General features: G+C 37.5%; 1 protein-coding gene across 4 annotated transcripts in view; it reads right to left on the reverse strand.

Moving 5' to 3' along the window:
* LOC122802629 overlaps nt 1-14,380 on the reverse strand; it is a 1,172,105-nt gene that overhangs the window by 22,489 nt on the left and 1,135,236 nt on the right. For all 4 annotated transcript variants that reach the window (XM_044072319.1, XM_044072318.1, XM_044072317.1 and 1 more), the window contains one exon: nt 849-989. In XM_044072319.1, the coding sequence (XP_043928254.1) occupies nt 849-989 (141 nt within the window). The remainder of the gene's footprint in view (nt 1-848; nt 990-14,380) is intronic.

Raw genomic sequence — 14,380 nt, forward strand, 5'->3', positions numbered from 1 at the left:
GTACTCTGATTGTTTCAGAAATGCAATCTAACAAATTCTCCCTACAGTCTGTTGCCACCAGCATAATAGTAACTTATTCTGCAATAATGTTACACACACAGTTCTCTACAGACAATACTTAGATTTTAGTACTGTATATATGTCAATATTCATAAATAAAATTATTCTGACATACTAACTTTAATGACATTAGGATGTTTATAATCATTATAATACTTTTGGTTAGAAGGGATAAGGAGCTATACAAGAATTACTATACTTCCAGTATGACCTTCTCAATTGCATTTTGTTAGCTATACTATGGACTTTCACTCCGTATTCACTACAAATTATAGGATGTGATTTACATCTGCTTTAACTGTTTTCTCTTCTGCACTACCGACTGACAAACTAAGGACACAATGTGTAATACTACCTGGAACTAAAATACATTATGTTTAATGTTATTAATTGTATTTATGTGTTGCAATATACAGCAACCATTACAAGTCTGTTACATGTTGTGCCTTTGTCATGCATCCTGGGTTGTGGCTGGAATTAGTCCTTGGACCAGTCCACCTATGTAGTTAACAAATGTAATACAAAACAAAATAAAATAGAAGACCACTAGGTATTTACATGTGAAGAATTTCATAGAACAGTAACTACACAAACCTATTTAATGCTGTCCAGTGGACTTTTTCAGAGAATATTATTCATTTTTGTAAGTTTTCACAAAGCTGCAAGATAAGGACCGATGGGGACTGTGCAAATAGGCATAAATCTTTCATTCATGAAGAAGTGAGAGCTACATTTTAAATATTTACACTAAGGAGGAAAGCTTATTACTTACTGACTGGTTACTTTACCTGAGACAGAGTATTTCATACAGGCCGAAAAAGTAACTTTCCCTACAAATCCCTCAGATCCATTTCCACATTCTGTATACTTTGGAACTGAAAGTCTTCTTTCCTGGAACCACTCCTGAGCATAATTTTTAGCCCCTTTTTCTGAAAAAATAAATAAAAAACAAACAGCAAAATAAACACAAAGAAATGAATGAAATCTGTCCAAATTCATCTGGATGTATACTCTTCATAACTCAGCTGTACATGAACCATGAGAGAACTGCTTAACTGCACTGCTTGCCAGTGCATACTTGGTTTGGTACTAGTCTGTGTATGATCCTCACTCAGCACTAGTCCGTATTATTTTCATCTTAAGGTTTAGACATTTCTGCAAAAGGTCACCTTCCCCAATGCATTTACAGAATCAGCACTGCCGAAGTAAACAAAATAAAACATGTTTTTTATTGTTGGCTCCTGGTGACTTGCCATGTAATACAAATACTGCACTTTTTGCTTAAACCAAACATCTGGCATATGTGACATTGCATAACTTATAACAGGGCATTGCTGCTACCATTCTATTTTATCCACTATCCATTTTCCCTCCAAAATGTCCCTTTGTTCTCTACTTAAAACCTCAAACTTTCCAAAATGTGTGCCATACTACGCAATGCTTAACTATAACATGTACATTTAGAATTAATAACAATGTATCACTTTTTTGCTAAAGGAAAATGAGTGCACACATGGCAACCTATACTTCATGCATGCTTAATGCCCTTTTCTTATACTGTTACTCGGCACAATACATCTGGTCTCCTTAGTATTCTGCAAACTTAGTTTGACCACTTTACCCAAAGAGGCCTTCATATCATATTGGTTCATGCTCTCCATTATATGAGATGAATCACAGAAATTTGGGCCAGCTGTAAGTTTTGTAAAACAACTGGTCAGCTGTTGGATGAGGGATGGAAGGGGTGAGGTCAGGTGGTTTTGTAAAACAACTGGTCAGCTGTTGGATGAGAGATGGAAGGGGTGGGGTCAGGTGGTTTTGTAAAACACCTGGTCAGCTGTTGGATGAGGGATGGAAGGGGTGGGGTCAGGTGAGAGCCACATTGAGACTACTGCAGAGGAAAAGAATAACAATTGTATAAACAACTTTGAAACATGACCGCTGTATTAAAAAAACTAAATCCCTGATGCCTCAGCAATAATGCCTTTCAGAAGAAAGGAAGGGCTAAAGTTCAGCAAAAAAAGTACTTCAGCATAAAAAGATACCCACCAGATTTACTGAAGAATTGGTTACATCAAAATGTATATGGCTCAAGAATTACAGACCATCAAAAACAGAAAGCTCAGAGAGACAGAACTATAACTAGTTTGGAAAGGGATCTTTTTAATGTTATTTTTAGTAAAATAAGTGAACTAGTTATCAGACCATTTTCAGCTACAACACTGGGTGAATGCAATATTGAATATCTATGTTACATGCGCATGCGCGCGCGCGCGCACACACACACACACACACACACACACACACAGACAGACAGACACACACACACACACACATATATATATATATATATATATATATATATATATATATAAAATGTATAGATTATTTTTACCCATGTGTCTGCCAACCATCAAGCCTTCTCTCAATCAGACATGATCCTGTCTGAAGAAGGGGTCATCTAGGCAGCCACATGGATAAGCCTTGCTCCCTGCCATTCCAGCAAGTAGAACTTCTTTTGCATTGTATAGCTTACCCCACACCCTGATGGTATCATGCGCAATTGTGGTACCACAGGGGCTACCTATACCCCCCCTTATCTATCAAGTGTGTCTTCCCACATGCACCAACAGGATCTACCATCACTGGCTTGGCTAATCATGCCCACTTCTTCCCAGTACCTACTCTTCATAGCACGATAGGCCTCCACTATTCAGTTGACATCCTGCCATTAGAACAGTGAAGCAAGACAAGTGGGAACAAGCATCCCTCACCCCCAGGACAGGCATGCCCCATTCTCCCCTGCCTGTGCCACCAGACAGCTAGTTCAACCAGCACCCTGGACTAGTACTATGAACCAGCACCCCACCCCCTCATGAGCAGAAACAAAAAACACAATGAAAATGCTCAACCTGCTTAGTACACAGCCACATCCCCAGCTCTTCTATTGAAGAGCCAAAAAAAAAAAAACGTTGCTACAATTAATACACTGCCTGCATGGAGTGCTACTGTGGTCAGGTTTTAGTTTAAAAAAATCCTTTTTATAAACTGTAGTAAACTGCTTGCTAGAAATGCAGCAAACAGTGGCTACAGTTTATACCTTGCCTGCATGGAGCACTATAGCTCTCAGGTTTTAGTTAAAAAAAGACATTTTGTTTTTCTTTTTTACTTTAAAAATGTAGCAGCTGCTTGCTACAATTTATATCCTGCCTGCATGTAGCACTATGGCAGTTGCTACAGTTTAGACTATACATGGAGCATTACAGTGCTCAGGTTTAATTGCAAATTTAATAATCGCTTTTAAATGCCAGTATTGCATTAGACATTGGGATCCACTGATAGAGTCCCCAACACTTTGATCCTGGGGCCGCTGCTCCTCTCGTCCCACCCTAGCTATGCTGTTGTGGCCAAGCCACTAATCAAAGCTGCATGACCTGTGATATCATCAGGGCTCTACCCCTCCATGCCACTTGCAAAAGCTATCTCATATGTGTGTGTCTGTGTGCGTGTGTGTAAAATACAGTTTAGACTAGTCAACCAGGCTGAACTGGAGTAGCTAAGAGAAGCCACTCAAACCCAGAAAGAAGATGCAAATTCCAGACAGAAAGTGAATGGAAATCAGGACTGAACCTCAGACCCTGGAGATGTGAAGCAAAGTTCTTCCCATTGTGTCATCTTGTGCTTCTGTGATTGACCCTTATAGTTGTGATCACAAAACATCAGAAACATTCAACAGCAGATAATACTCGTAGTTAAAAAAAAAAATTCTATAAAGTGATCTTTCAGTGGGACTTATCCCAACCAATTCGGAGGTCACTTCTGAGATCACTATATCCCAGAAAAAGAGAAATTCCTGTGATATTAAAATCTTGATCTTTAACTGAAAATATTAATTATCACCATTAGTGATCAAACATAAAACTGACAATCACTAGTGTGCTGAATACAAGCCTGGGACCTACCACTATACTGCCCATACAGATTAGTGACAATTGAACTTACAAAGTCATTAGCAGCAGTACCTTAGGAGGGTGCAAAAAGCACTAGTAAAACACTCCTTACCAGCAGAGACAGGTCTCTGAAATTCTCTTAAGATAAATCTTCACTCAGTCAACTATTTTCATAATGTGCAAACAACAATAAAACTGCTGTAAATCAGAAAGGATATTTGTAAACTTTGCAGTAAAATATAATCAGCGCACACAAACAGCTGCACTGTTACCTGTTCACTTAGGATGATGACAACGATGTTGGAGATATAGGTGTTCAGAGTCATGGTGATACTGTAAGCAATGTGGAGATGAACTATGTCAAGTCCATATTCTAATCAAACTACATTTTTGGCTACAAGTTCCTTTATCCTCAGGGCCCTCCATCATCATTGCCATAGACTGCCAAGAGTTTGCAGTGGGACAACTCAAGAGGAAATTCCCAGAAAATTTGACAGGAGCAACAGTTGTTAATCTTCACTGATGTGCTCACTTGAGTTGTTGGACAAATGCATTAAAATTTTAGACATAATTAATAAAAACGACTGTGAAGGGACTGTGAAGGGCTCTATACTCAGAGCTGGTGGTGCACAAATTGAGTGTTTTATGAACATGTGGTAGGTTTTACACTCCTGTACTACCCTTTATTTATACAACACACTATGAGGTGGCTGGACCTTAAGGTAAACAGCAAAAGCCTGATCAACTACCATAAATCTTGGCTTACAGAGACTGCATGTTATCATACCACAGTGTTATAGTTCCCTTTGCATAGCTGATGCCCATGTTCACTGGCTTACAATTACTAAAATACCAAAATTTCATTATCATCAGTTGAAATTTCAGGAATTACCAACATTGTTACATCCAGTTCCATCCGTTATGGTAATTTCTTTGTAACTGATAGTATGCTTGCAAATGTACAAAATAAAAACTTATTTTTAAATGCAGAGCACTTAACAATGGGAGTCCAAGTAAATACAGGAAACGATTCAAATTCAGCCTCTGAATGATCTGTTCTAAAATGAAATCTCTGGTTTATAGGCAGCCCAAATATTAGAATTTTGTTTGATTTGTTTTTCTAGTTTCTTTTTATTAATTATAAAAGTAGTATGCAACAAAGAAGCAAAAACATTAGCCAAGGAAGACTACACTTCTAAACCAGTACACAATACTTTATGTGTATTATTTATTCCCCACTGCAAAGATTTGGGTAACAAATTGTAATTATAATTGGTTTACACCACTTCTTTGTCATGTCAGTGCTGCGTACCTTTGCCCTCCTATATTGTTTAGTCTTCTTTTTTTTTTTAAAGGTCGGTGACATTCCTAGCCATGCCTTTAACTTTGAAGGGAAAGTGATCCTGATTGTCAACAGACCCTTCACAGTCAAAAGAACTTTGTTTATTTTTTAATAGGAAAAATTGCCTTTGTTTACAACAAATGACTAGCTAATTTTCTCATTTGTATCCATCATTAAGTTCAAATCAATGTACCCAAATCCTGATCATCCAGCCACACATGTGGTACTTAGCATCAATGGATATATGGTGAGAGGTACCACTACTTGTCAGCACCACAGTCGTATGCAAACAAGGAGTTTTCAGGACATAAGACTGATTTCCAGCAGGTACACTATATCAGAGAGGTAAGGGAAGCAACACGTTAAAATGTTTTTTGCTGGATAAAAAATATGCTTGGTAAGGCTCTGGAAATATGCATAGACAACTTTTGTGAAATACCCACTAACCTCTCCATACTAAAGAAGAACTGGATTTTGTGAATAAGATATGGCAGTATGGAAACCAGCTGTTTCACAGCTGCTTAGATGGGTACAGTACAGATGAACTAATCCTGGTGTAAAGGCGTTCTCATTACAGAGCTTCACTTCACAGTAGCAATGCTACGCCCCTCAAGATCCCCAAAAGAGTTTTGAACTTGGAAGAGTGATAATATATAAGCTAGCATTAATCTAAGTACAACTACAAACATTTTAGATATTTATTTTATAAGTTTTATAGGCAAAAAGGGGGAAATCAGACTTTCAAACAATTTTTTTCTCACTAAACTAGAAAAGTATATTTTGAAATTTTTTTTTTTCAAATCACAATTGTAAAATAGTGGCTTAAAGAAAGTGTATTACATGTACTTTTATGTATTATTAGCACACAGGTTCAAAGGTTTGTACTAAGCTATTCACCACCAGGGTCTTTATAAGCCTAGCCATGCAATCCAACTTAGTTTTGTCCTTGAATACAGTGGAAGTCCATAAGGTGGGGTATATTATTAAGCGGTAGTTAACGGCTATGGGCTATGTTCGTTTGGGATTAGATAACTTACTGTCAGCCTCTGTCTGTCAGAGACATGGGGGTCAGATTGGGGGTAAATTTATGATTTCTAATCCAGTCATCAAGGTTTCACTTGAAAAGGGTCAGGGATCCATTCCGCTTCACACTTATTAGGAGTCTGTTCCAGAGTGCAGGGATTCTTTAAGATACATATCGGTCTCTCCAGCATGTTTTATTTATGTCACAGGCAAAGTTCAGGTCCTCAGATCTAGTATTCCTAGTGCTGTTTGTTTTACAGATGTGTAAGAGGCTCATCAGAGCTGGGATTGGGGATGTCTTATATGCCAGGCAAAGATCACTTGAAGGAGACTGAGTAAAGATATAGGGCCTTAAGGCAATCTACATAGGACAAGGTATTCATACCCTGGACTCTCCTGGTGAGGGACCTTTGAGGGCATTCCAACTATTGCAGGATGATGTGATATTTGAGAAAACACATATTTTTGAATGTTTTTACTCCATGGAGCAATTTTGCATGCAACTAAGTACCTTATTTCATGCAAGCATATACTTTTTAACACTTCTTCACCAAGGATCTGGGGTCAGCAGCCTGGTTACAGGTCTGTTTAACTTTACTATAAGACTTACTATGTAATGTAGGTTGTTCATTTATTGTCTAGAATCTGTTTCATCAGGTTGATTATATACAGCTCACTTTCTTCCAGGGGATACAAACGTACATACACAAGCATATGTATATAAGGATGATGAGCCCCCTGGAAAAATACTTTTAAGTTTGAACTGGTTGTGGATTCCTGACTTGTGACCCTTTTTACAGAGTCACATGAAACATATTTATTTGAGCTGTGAGTTCTACACATTTATCATATTCAGGGTCATGGGAGAGTGAAGCCTATTCCAGAAAGCAATGTGTCTAAGGCAGAAAATTAGTCCTGAATGGAATGCATTCTATCTCAGGATCTTCATATACTCTCATTCCCACACTATCCATACACCTAGCAACAGTTATATAATATAAAACTTAAAGATGATGAAGCACATTCTGCTTTCTTCTGTTGCTATTTTGTCTATTTGAAAGTCCTCACCTAACATTTCTATTACAGCTGAAAGAATATAATGCTTTTAGATACGCAGTTTGCATTTTTATGCTGTTGTTCTTTGTGAAATCATTGTAAAGTAACTAATATCAATATTACTAAAATATCAACAACAGAAAGCACACTGAAAAGCAAAACACTTTGCCCAACCCTCACTTTCTCAAAAATGCAGTATATACCTATTCAATTAAACAATAAAAAGTGCACAACGCTTTACACAGGTGGGAATAGCAAAGAGTTCAGATAAAGCTGCACTACTGTGGGAGTAAGACCAGTAACATAAGTCTGAGCTGGACATTTCTCTGAATAAAGGACTGCACATATTATAAATTATTTGGTCCATGAGTATATGACTACAGGCAGCATAATGGTTCATTGGTTAAGGCTTTTACCACACAGTTCCATAGTTCTAGGTTCAGGCCTGACCTCTGGGTACTGTCTGTACGTATCTGAATACAAAGTCTATACTTCCTTATTTCTCTAGTTTTATTGATAGTACTCTTTTCATTGTTCTATATTACTTATTCTATTGTTGAGTTTTGCATATATTTGTAATTGCCATCACGGCTGAACAGGATCATTGATCAGTTTACTTACTGGGTTACCAATAAATAGAAATAACCTACAACCAGGTATTCATTAGATTTAAATATACAGATAGTGATATAGTTTCCTTGTTGAGGAAGCAAACTTAGAGCTCTATGACTAAATCCCAGCAAACTATTCAGTGCCAATGTTATTTTTCTTTATTATTTTTATTTTATTTATTATGTATTGTATATGAAAAAATGTAGCAAAAACAAAATAGGATGAACCAAGCCACAGCAGGCAGCAGATAAAAAAGAATTCCGTTTAATGGTAAGCATAAATGTGAACAATTTAAAAAAAAGTAATAAAAACTAGTCATCTGGGCAGTCCCCTAGCCTGTAAAACTGGCTTTATTGAAATTTTATCATTAAGGCATCTGCCCATGCTAGCTCTCATCCTTATGAGCAGAGGCCTTAATGATAAATTGTTCACATTTATGTGCAATGTGTTAATTTCTAAATGTTTACTGCCTAAATGACCATCGTTAAACTGATTCTAGGTATGCTTTTGTATATGTCTTTAAACAAGGATTGTATTTATTACTCCATGTAATTGAACAAATGACTTTATTGGTTGTTTTTTAGTTTAAAAGTAAAGTGTTGCATTTCTTGTGTGTCTAATGAAGCAGATTGATGTGCTGCAAAACTGCTTACCAATAAATGGAATTCTTTTTTATCTACTGCCTGCTGTGGTTTGGTTCATCCTCTTTTATTTTGGCTTTATTCTTGTTCAGTTGTTGGTTGAACCAATTATCTACACCGCATTCTTGTTTTTTTGCATATGAAAAAATGTATTGAGGGTTAACCTATACCCCACAGTTCTAGCACATCTTAATGACCCATTCTTCAGTCTTCTGTTTCCCGTTCCCTATTGTCATCCTTAGTCCTAATTAACTTTACTTCCTTTTTGTGTATTTCCTTATCTTATTCTGTGCCCTGTATCAACATACTACTGTAGATCAAATTAGCCACATCTTCCTTAATTTGTTATAAATACTATCACCAGTCCCTAGTACTATCTCCAAATGAATCAGTAAACCTTCTTAACTTTGTTCTAATATCAAAATGATCTTTTCTTCCTTTAGTGCCTGCCTCTGCATCACATCCTTACATTAAATATTATAATTCTTGGCTTCTTCTCATCCTATTATCTTTCCCTCTCTAATTATTTGCTCCCGGTACGTTGGTTCTTTTACCAGTTTTCCTCCAATAAATTCCAGCCTCTTCTTGCCTATTGTTTGTATCCCTAATTGCAGTCATCCCTATCATAAGAATCTCCTTTCGCCATTCATGTGTTGGCTTAGTTTTCAGAATACTATCTGCTACCTTTTGAATATAACATTCTGCATGATTACTGTTATTTTCCTTAAGGATCTGCATCCAAAACCCCAGTCTCTCCTTGTTTCTACAGCTTCCCCCATTTCATCATCATCCTTTTCCACTTTGAATTATAGGTTTTTGCTTGTTATATTTATAGGAGCCTTAACTAGCTCTGAAATATCCCTTCAAATTGGGTAACCCCAAACTTCATTGTTCAACTGGAAGAATCAACTTATCCCACTTTACTCTTGCCGATAAAATCTTTCATGTCTTTATTAATTGCTATCCACAACTTCTCCTCTGGTTAATAAAAATATGCCTGACCTGTGTATAAAACTAAAGGAACTAAAAACATTTTAACTACTTATATCTTGCTATCCATATCCATATAACAGAGCTTCCAATTTCCTAGTTTTTATATTATCTTTTGTTTGGTGTCTTTCCACATATCCTTGGCTGCCACACCAAAATCCTTTTTAATCCATACTCCTAGGTACTCCATTTTATCATATCTCCATAAATATGGATATTGCTGAACCAATTTGTGTGTGAGTACATAAGTTGCAGCCATTGCCTTTGGTTTAGCTTCACTAATTTTGTATCCTGAAAATATCTGAAACTGTCTCAAAATGTTTCACAAGACTGAAATGTCCTTTTCTGGTTTTATCAGGTATAAAATAATATCATCTGCAAATAGAGCCAGCTTTTCTTGACTACCATACCAATTATATCCTTGAATTTCTGAGTCTCTTATTTTCTTTGCCAATGGTTCTAAATATAGTGCAAATGACAAAGGGGAAAGAGGACACACCTGCCTGGTTCCTCTGCTCAAACAGAAATTATCAGAGAGGAACCTACCCACTTTAATTTTCATCTCCAATCTCTAATATGTCCTCCAAATCAACCTTATAATTTTTTCAGGAAATGCAAATGGTGCCATTGCCCTGCTCAAAGTCCCAGCTTACTCTGTCAAATGCTTTCTCTGCATCATGACCCACTAACAACAATGGTATTTTCTTACATTCTGCTTCCCTCTGGATCATCAATATTCTGTTAATGTTGTCAAATGCATGCCTCCCCTCCACAAAACCACACTGATCCATATCCATCAGTTTTGGCATTACTTTACCATTCTTTTAGCCATTATAGACGTGAACACTTTATAATCATGGTTTAGTATTGAAATGAGCTGTATGAAGCTAGATCTGATGGATCTTTACCCTCTTTAGGTATTACACCTACTACTGCTTTCTTCCAAGATGTTGGTACGTCTCTTCTTCTTAAAATACAGTTAAATAAAACCTTCTGAATCTTTATCAGTTTTTCTCCCTCCTAGCTTCCAAACTTCCACAGGAATGCCATCTGTTCCTGGGGACTTTCCTATAGATTGGTTATACATCACAATTTTTATCTCATCTCCTCCTATCCTAACCATTGGTAATTCAGCCCCATCCACCTTTAACCTTGGCATATTTAATTCTTCCATAAACATTTCCATTTGTATCTTTTCTTGATTTCCATATTTCTCTGCTATATACAGGCTTTCATAGAATTTCCGAAATATTTGTAATACCTCTACAGGATCTCTTGTTACCTTCCTTGTTATAGGCTCACTAAGCTTGGTGACAGCCCTTTCTACTTTCTGTTGCCTTAGTAGTTGTGCTAAAAGTTTTTGTGCGTTAGTGTTGTTATAAAAAAACAGTTGCCTAACAGCAATCTTTCTAAACTCATGTATATTATAGAGGTAATCCTGTATTTTCTACTTAGCATTCTGCAGTCGAGCCTCTTCTTGCCCTGTGAGATTCCCCCTATTTTGCCATACTTTAACTTTTGTCAGTCCCTCTAAATAATTCTTGTTACTTCTTAACCACAGCTCCCTTTCTTTTATTTCCACCCTATTTTTAAACTCCACCTTAGTTTTATTCCACCCCCTAGCTATATTTTCAGAAGTAATTTATGTCTTCTCGAATAGCTCCAGAATAAATAAGTCAGTCATTCTGGTAAAAACTATTACTTTCACACATTCTGCAGCATAACTTTGGAATATATGCTTCCAGCTTGCAACTTATATGCATACATTAAAGCTAGTTGGGCTGATTTTGTATGCAGTAGCTGTTTCTCATTTCTATTTGACTTGTTATCATATTTGCCAAGACTTTTTCTTTTAATAAAAACACTCAAGAAATAAAAATAAATACATGCATACATACATACATACCTACATGTTCAACCCCCCAGCCCATTTTAACTTACAGCACACACAAAACTATATTTACATTCCTAAAAAGGAAGTTACCCTTCCATATAGGTACAGGGACAGTTGCCCAAAATAAACAACTACACCCACAGGCTTTACCTGTTCCAAAATTAGGTTTAATCATAATGGAACCACATGACAGAATCTATGTTCCCTCTTGTGCAGGTCCTTCTGTCCTTGTCTTATCTCTGTTTTCCTTCCAGATGTGGAAACTGAGTTGCATACTCTGTTAACTGAGTTTTACTCTTACAAAAAAGTGCATTGGCTACTTTTAAATGAATAAATCAAATTGTACATTGTTATATTTAATATTGAATTATTAAGGCTGCTCAGTATGCAATTACTTGCAAAATTAGTAACTTTCGTCAGCATCAAAGTTAATTTAATTTCATTGAAGTTCTTGCCAATTCCCCATTTAACCACTAATTAAGATGTTTCTTATACAAATTCTTATGCACATTCCTCAGAGCACACTGTTTAGAAATTTTCTGGTTAACTGCTTGCATCTGTAGACTTATCATCTCTGATGGCAGGCATTTGCTCAAAGAGGAAAAAGTTTATAGATTTACAAATGCAAGAAACAATTATTTTACAATGACAGAAAAACATATTTCATGCCTTCCATTTTCTATCCTACTTGTTTAGATTTTTTTTTCTGGTCTGCAGTGTAAAATAAGAGTACTAGTTTATACTTCCACCTTTATAAAACAGAAAAAACTATTATATTTAATACAAATATAAGATCAATACACTTTACATCCCCAATAGTCAAAGATAACAGCATTTGCATATTATTAATGTTTAGTCATTTTGTTGTTACAATATAAATCCCAGATACATTACAGTAAAGAAAAAGTGCTTTCTTACTTTAATATCAACTCCATAAATAGCAATCACTACATCAAGAAATATATTACATACATTTTACTAAGAAGATTTTTTTTAACTTACAGTTTCATCTTCTATAGCTTTATTGTCCTTCAAGCACTAATACAAAGTGGGAATTATGCTTTAGAGCCATCCCATCAGTTTAATACAGTGAACAAACTTCATAGGTTCATAGGATGGTACTAGGCTATCGGCCCTAGGGCCTATACAAGCCTAGCCATAACAATTCCCTGGCTATTACTTCCCTGGACCCCTGACTAGCAGGGTGAATGACGTGATCCCTGGGGTGAATTTCCTTTCTCCCATCCAATCATCAAGGTTCCTTTTGAAGAGGGTGAAAGAGGTGCTCTGCTTGACATGTATGGGCAGTCTATTCCAGATTCTGGGGAGTCTCTAGGTCAGGAACCTATCCCTCCAGCATGTTTTGTTTATTGTGATGACAAGGTTTAGATTCCTGGAGTGTGTGGCTCTGAGGGATTGGGAGTTCTTTAAGTGTAGCATGTCCAACAGCTCTGGGTTTGACATGGCCTTGTATATTAAGCAGAGATCGCCCCGGAGTAAACGATATGCAACAGAGTATAGCTGGAGTTTTTTAAGGCGGTCAGCATAGGGCATCTGCTTTAGGCCTGTGATTCTTTTAGTGAGGTATTTCTGCGGCCTTTCCAGTTGTTGCAGATGTCTTGAGAGGTACATACCAAATGGGGCGTTATATTCTATAATGGGTCAAATGAGGGATGAGTACAGTGGGACAATGACCTCCTTTTTTCTGGATGAAAAGCCCTTGGTGATGAGGTGTGCCACATAGAAGGATTTCCTGACTGTTGTGGTGATGTGGTTATTGAAGGTGAGACCACTGTCCACCAGTGTCCCTAAGTCTCTTATCACACTTTCGGTGTTTAGTGTACTGCCACCTATGTGGTAATTCATGGGTACATGTTTTTTTCCCAAAGGGGATAACTATACATTTCTTGGCATTGTGCTTGAGCCCATGGCTCTGGCACCAAGCATCTGTTTCTGTAAGGCCCTTTTGTAGAGTATCCACATCATTTGGGGATTCATTAATGGCTCCTAGTTTGCAGTCATCTGCGAACTTTGTTAGCCAGAGCCCCTTAGTGTTGGCCTGTACTTTAGAGAAGTAGATGCCAAACAACAGAGGTCCCAGGACTGAACCCGTTGGTACTCCACTTGTCACTTGTCTGGAGCTGGATTTGGAGTCAGCTACTTTTACAGTGTGGGTTCTGTCATTAAGCCAGTTGGCAACCCATCGAATGACATAGGGATTAATGCACAGCTTAGTAGGTTTATCTATGATTCCAGATTGGGGGATGGTGTTAAAGGCCTAGGCGAGGTCCAGATAGTCCATGGCTCTGGAGACTGATTCGAAGAAGTCAATCAGGTTCAGGAGACAAGATCGGCCCTTCACGAACCCAACCTGGGTGGGGTCCAGTGTTTTAAGGTTGCCAATGTCTTTGTTTATAAGTTCCATGATAATACGTTCCATGGCCTTGCAGACTCGTCAGACTGATGGGGCGGTAGTTTCTGGGATCCAAGGTGGCTTCCCCCCTGTGGAGTGGGATAACTGTAGCTGTGTACCACTCAGTGGGCATGAAGCCTGAGGTGAGGGTATGATTAAACATGACACTTAGGTGAGGTGCCAGTTCATTTTGTAGTTCATGTAGTACACAGCCCGGGATGTCATCTGATCCCTAGGATGCTGTATTCATAGCTTTGGAGAGTGCGTTTTTTACCTGTGTGGCTGTTATTACCAGAATTTGGCAATCTTCCAGTTTTGAGATGGGCCATTTAGGGGGTGAGAGGGGGGTGAAGTTGGCACTGAATTGATCCACCAGGATATTGGCAATATCCTTGGGAT

This window comes from Protopterus annectens, chromosome 5.part0 (genome assembly GCF_019279795.1).
Source record: "Protopterus annectens isolate FY-2018-M chromosome 5.part0, PAN1.0, whole genome shotgun sequence".
Classification (NCBI taxonomy): domain Eukaryota; kingdom Metazoa; phylum Chordata; order Ceratodontiformes; family Protopteridae; genus Protopterus; species Protopterus annectens.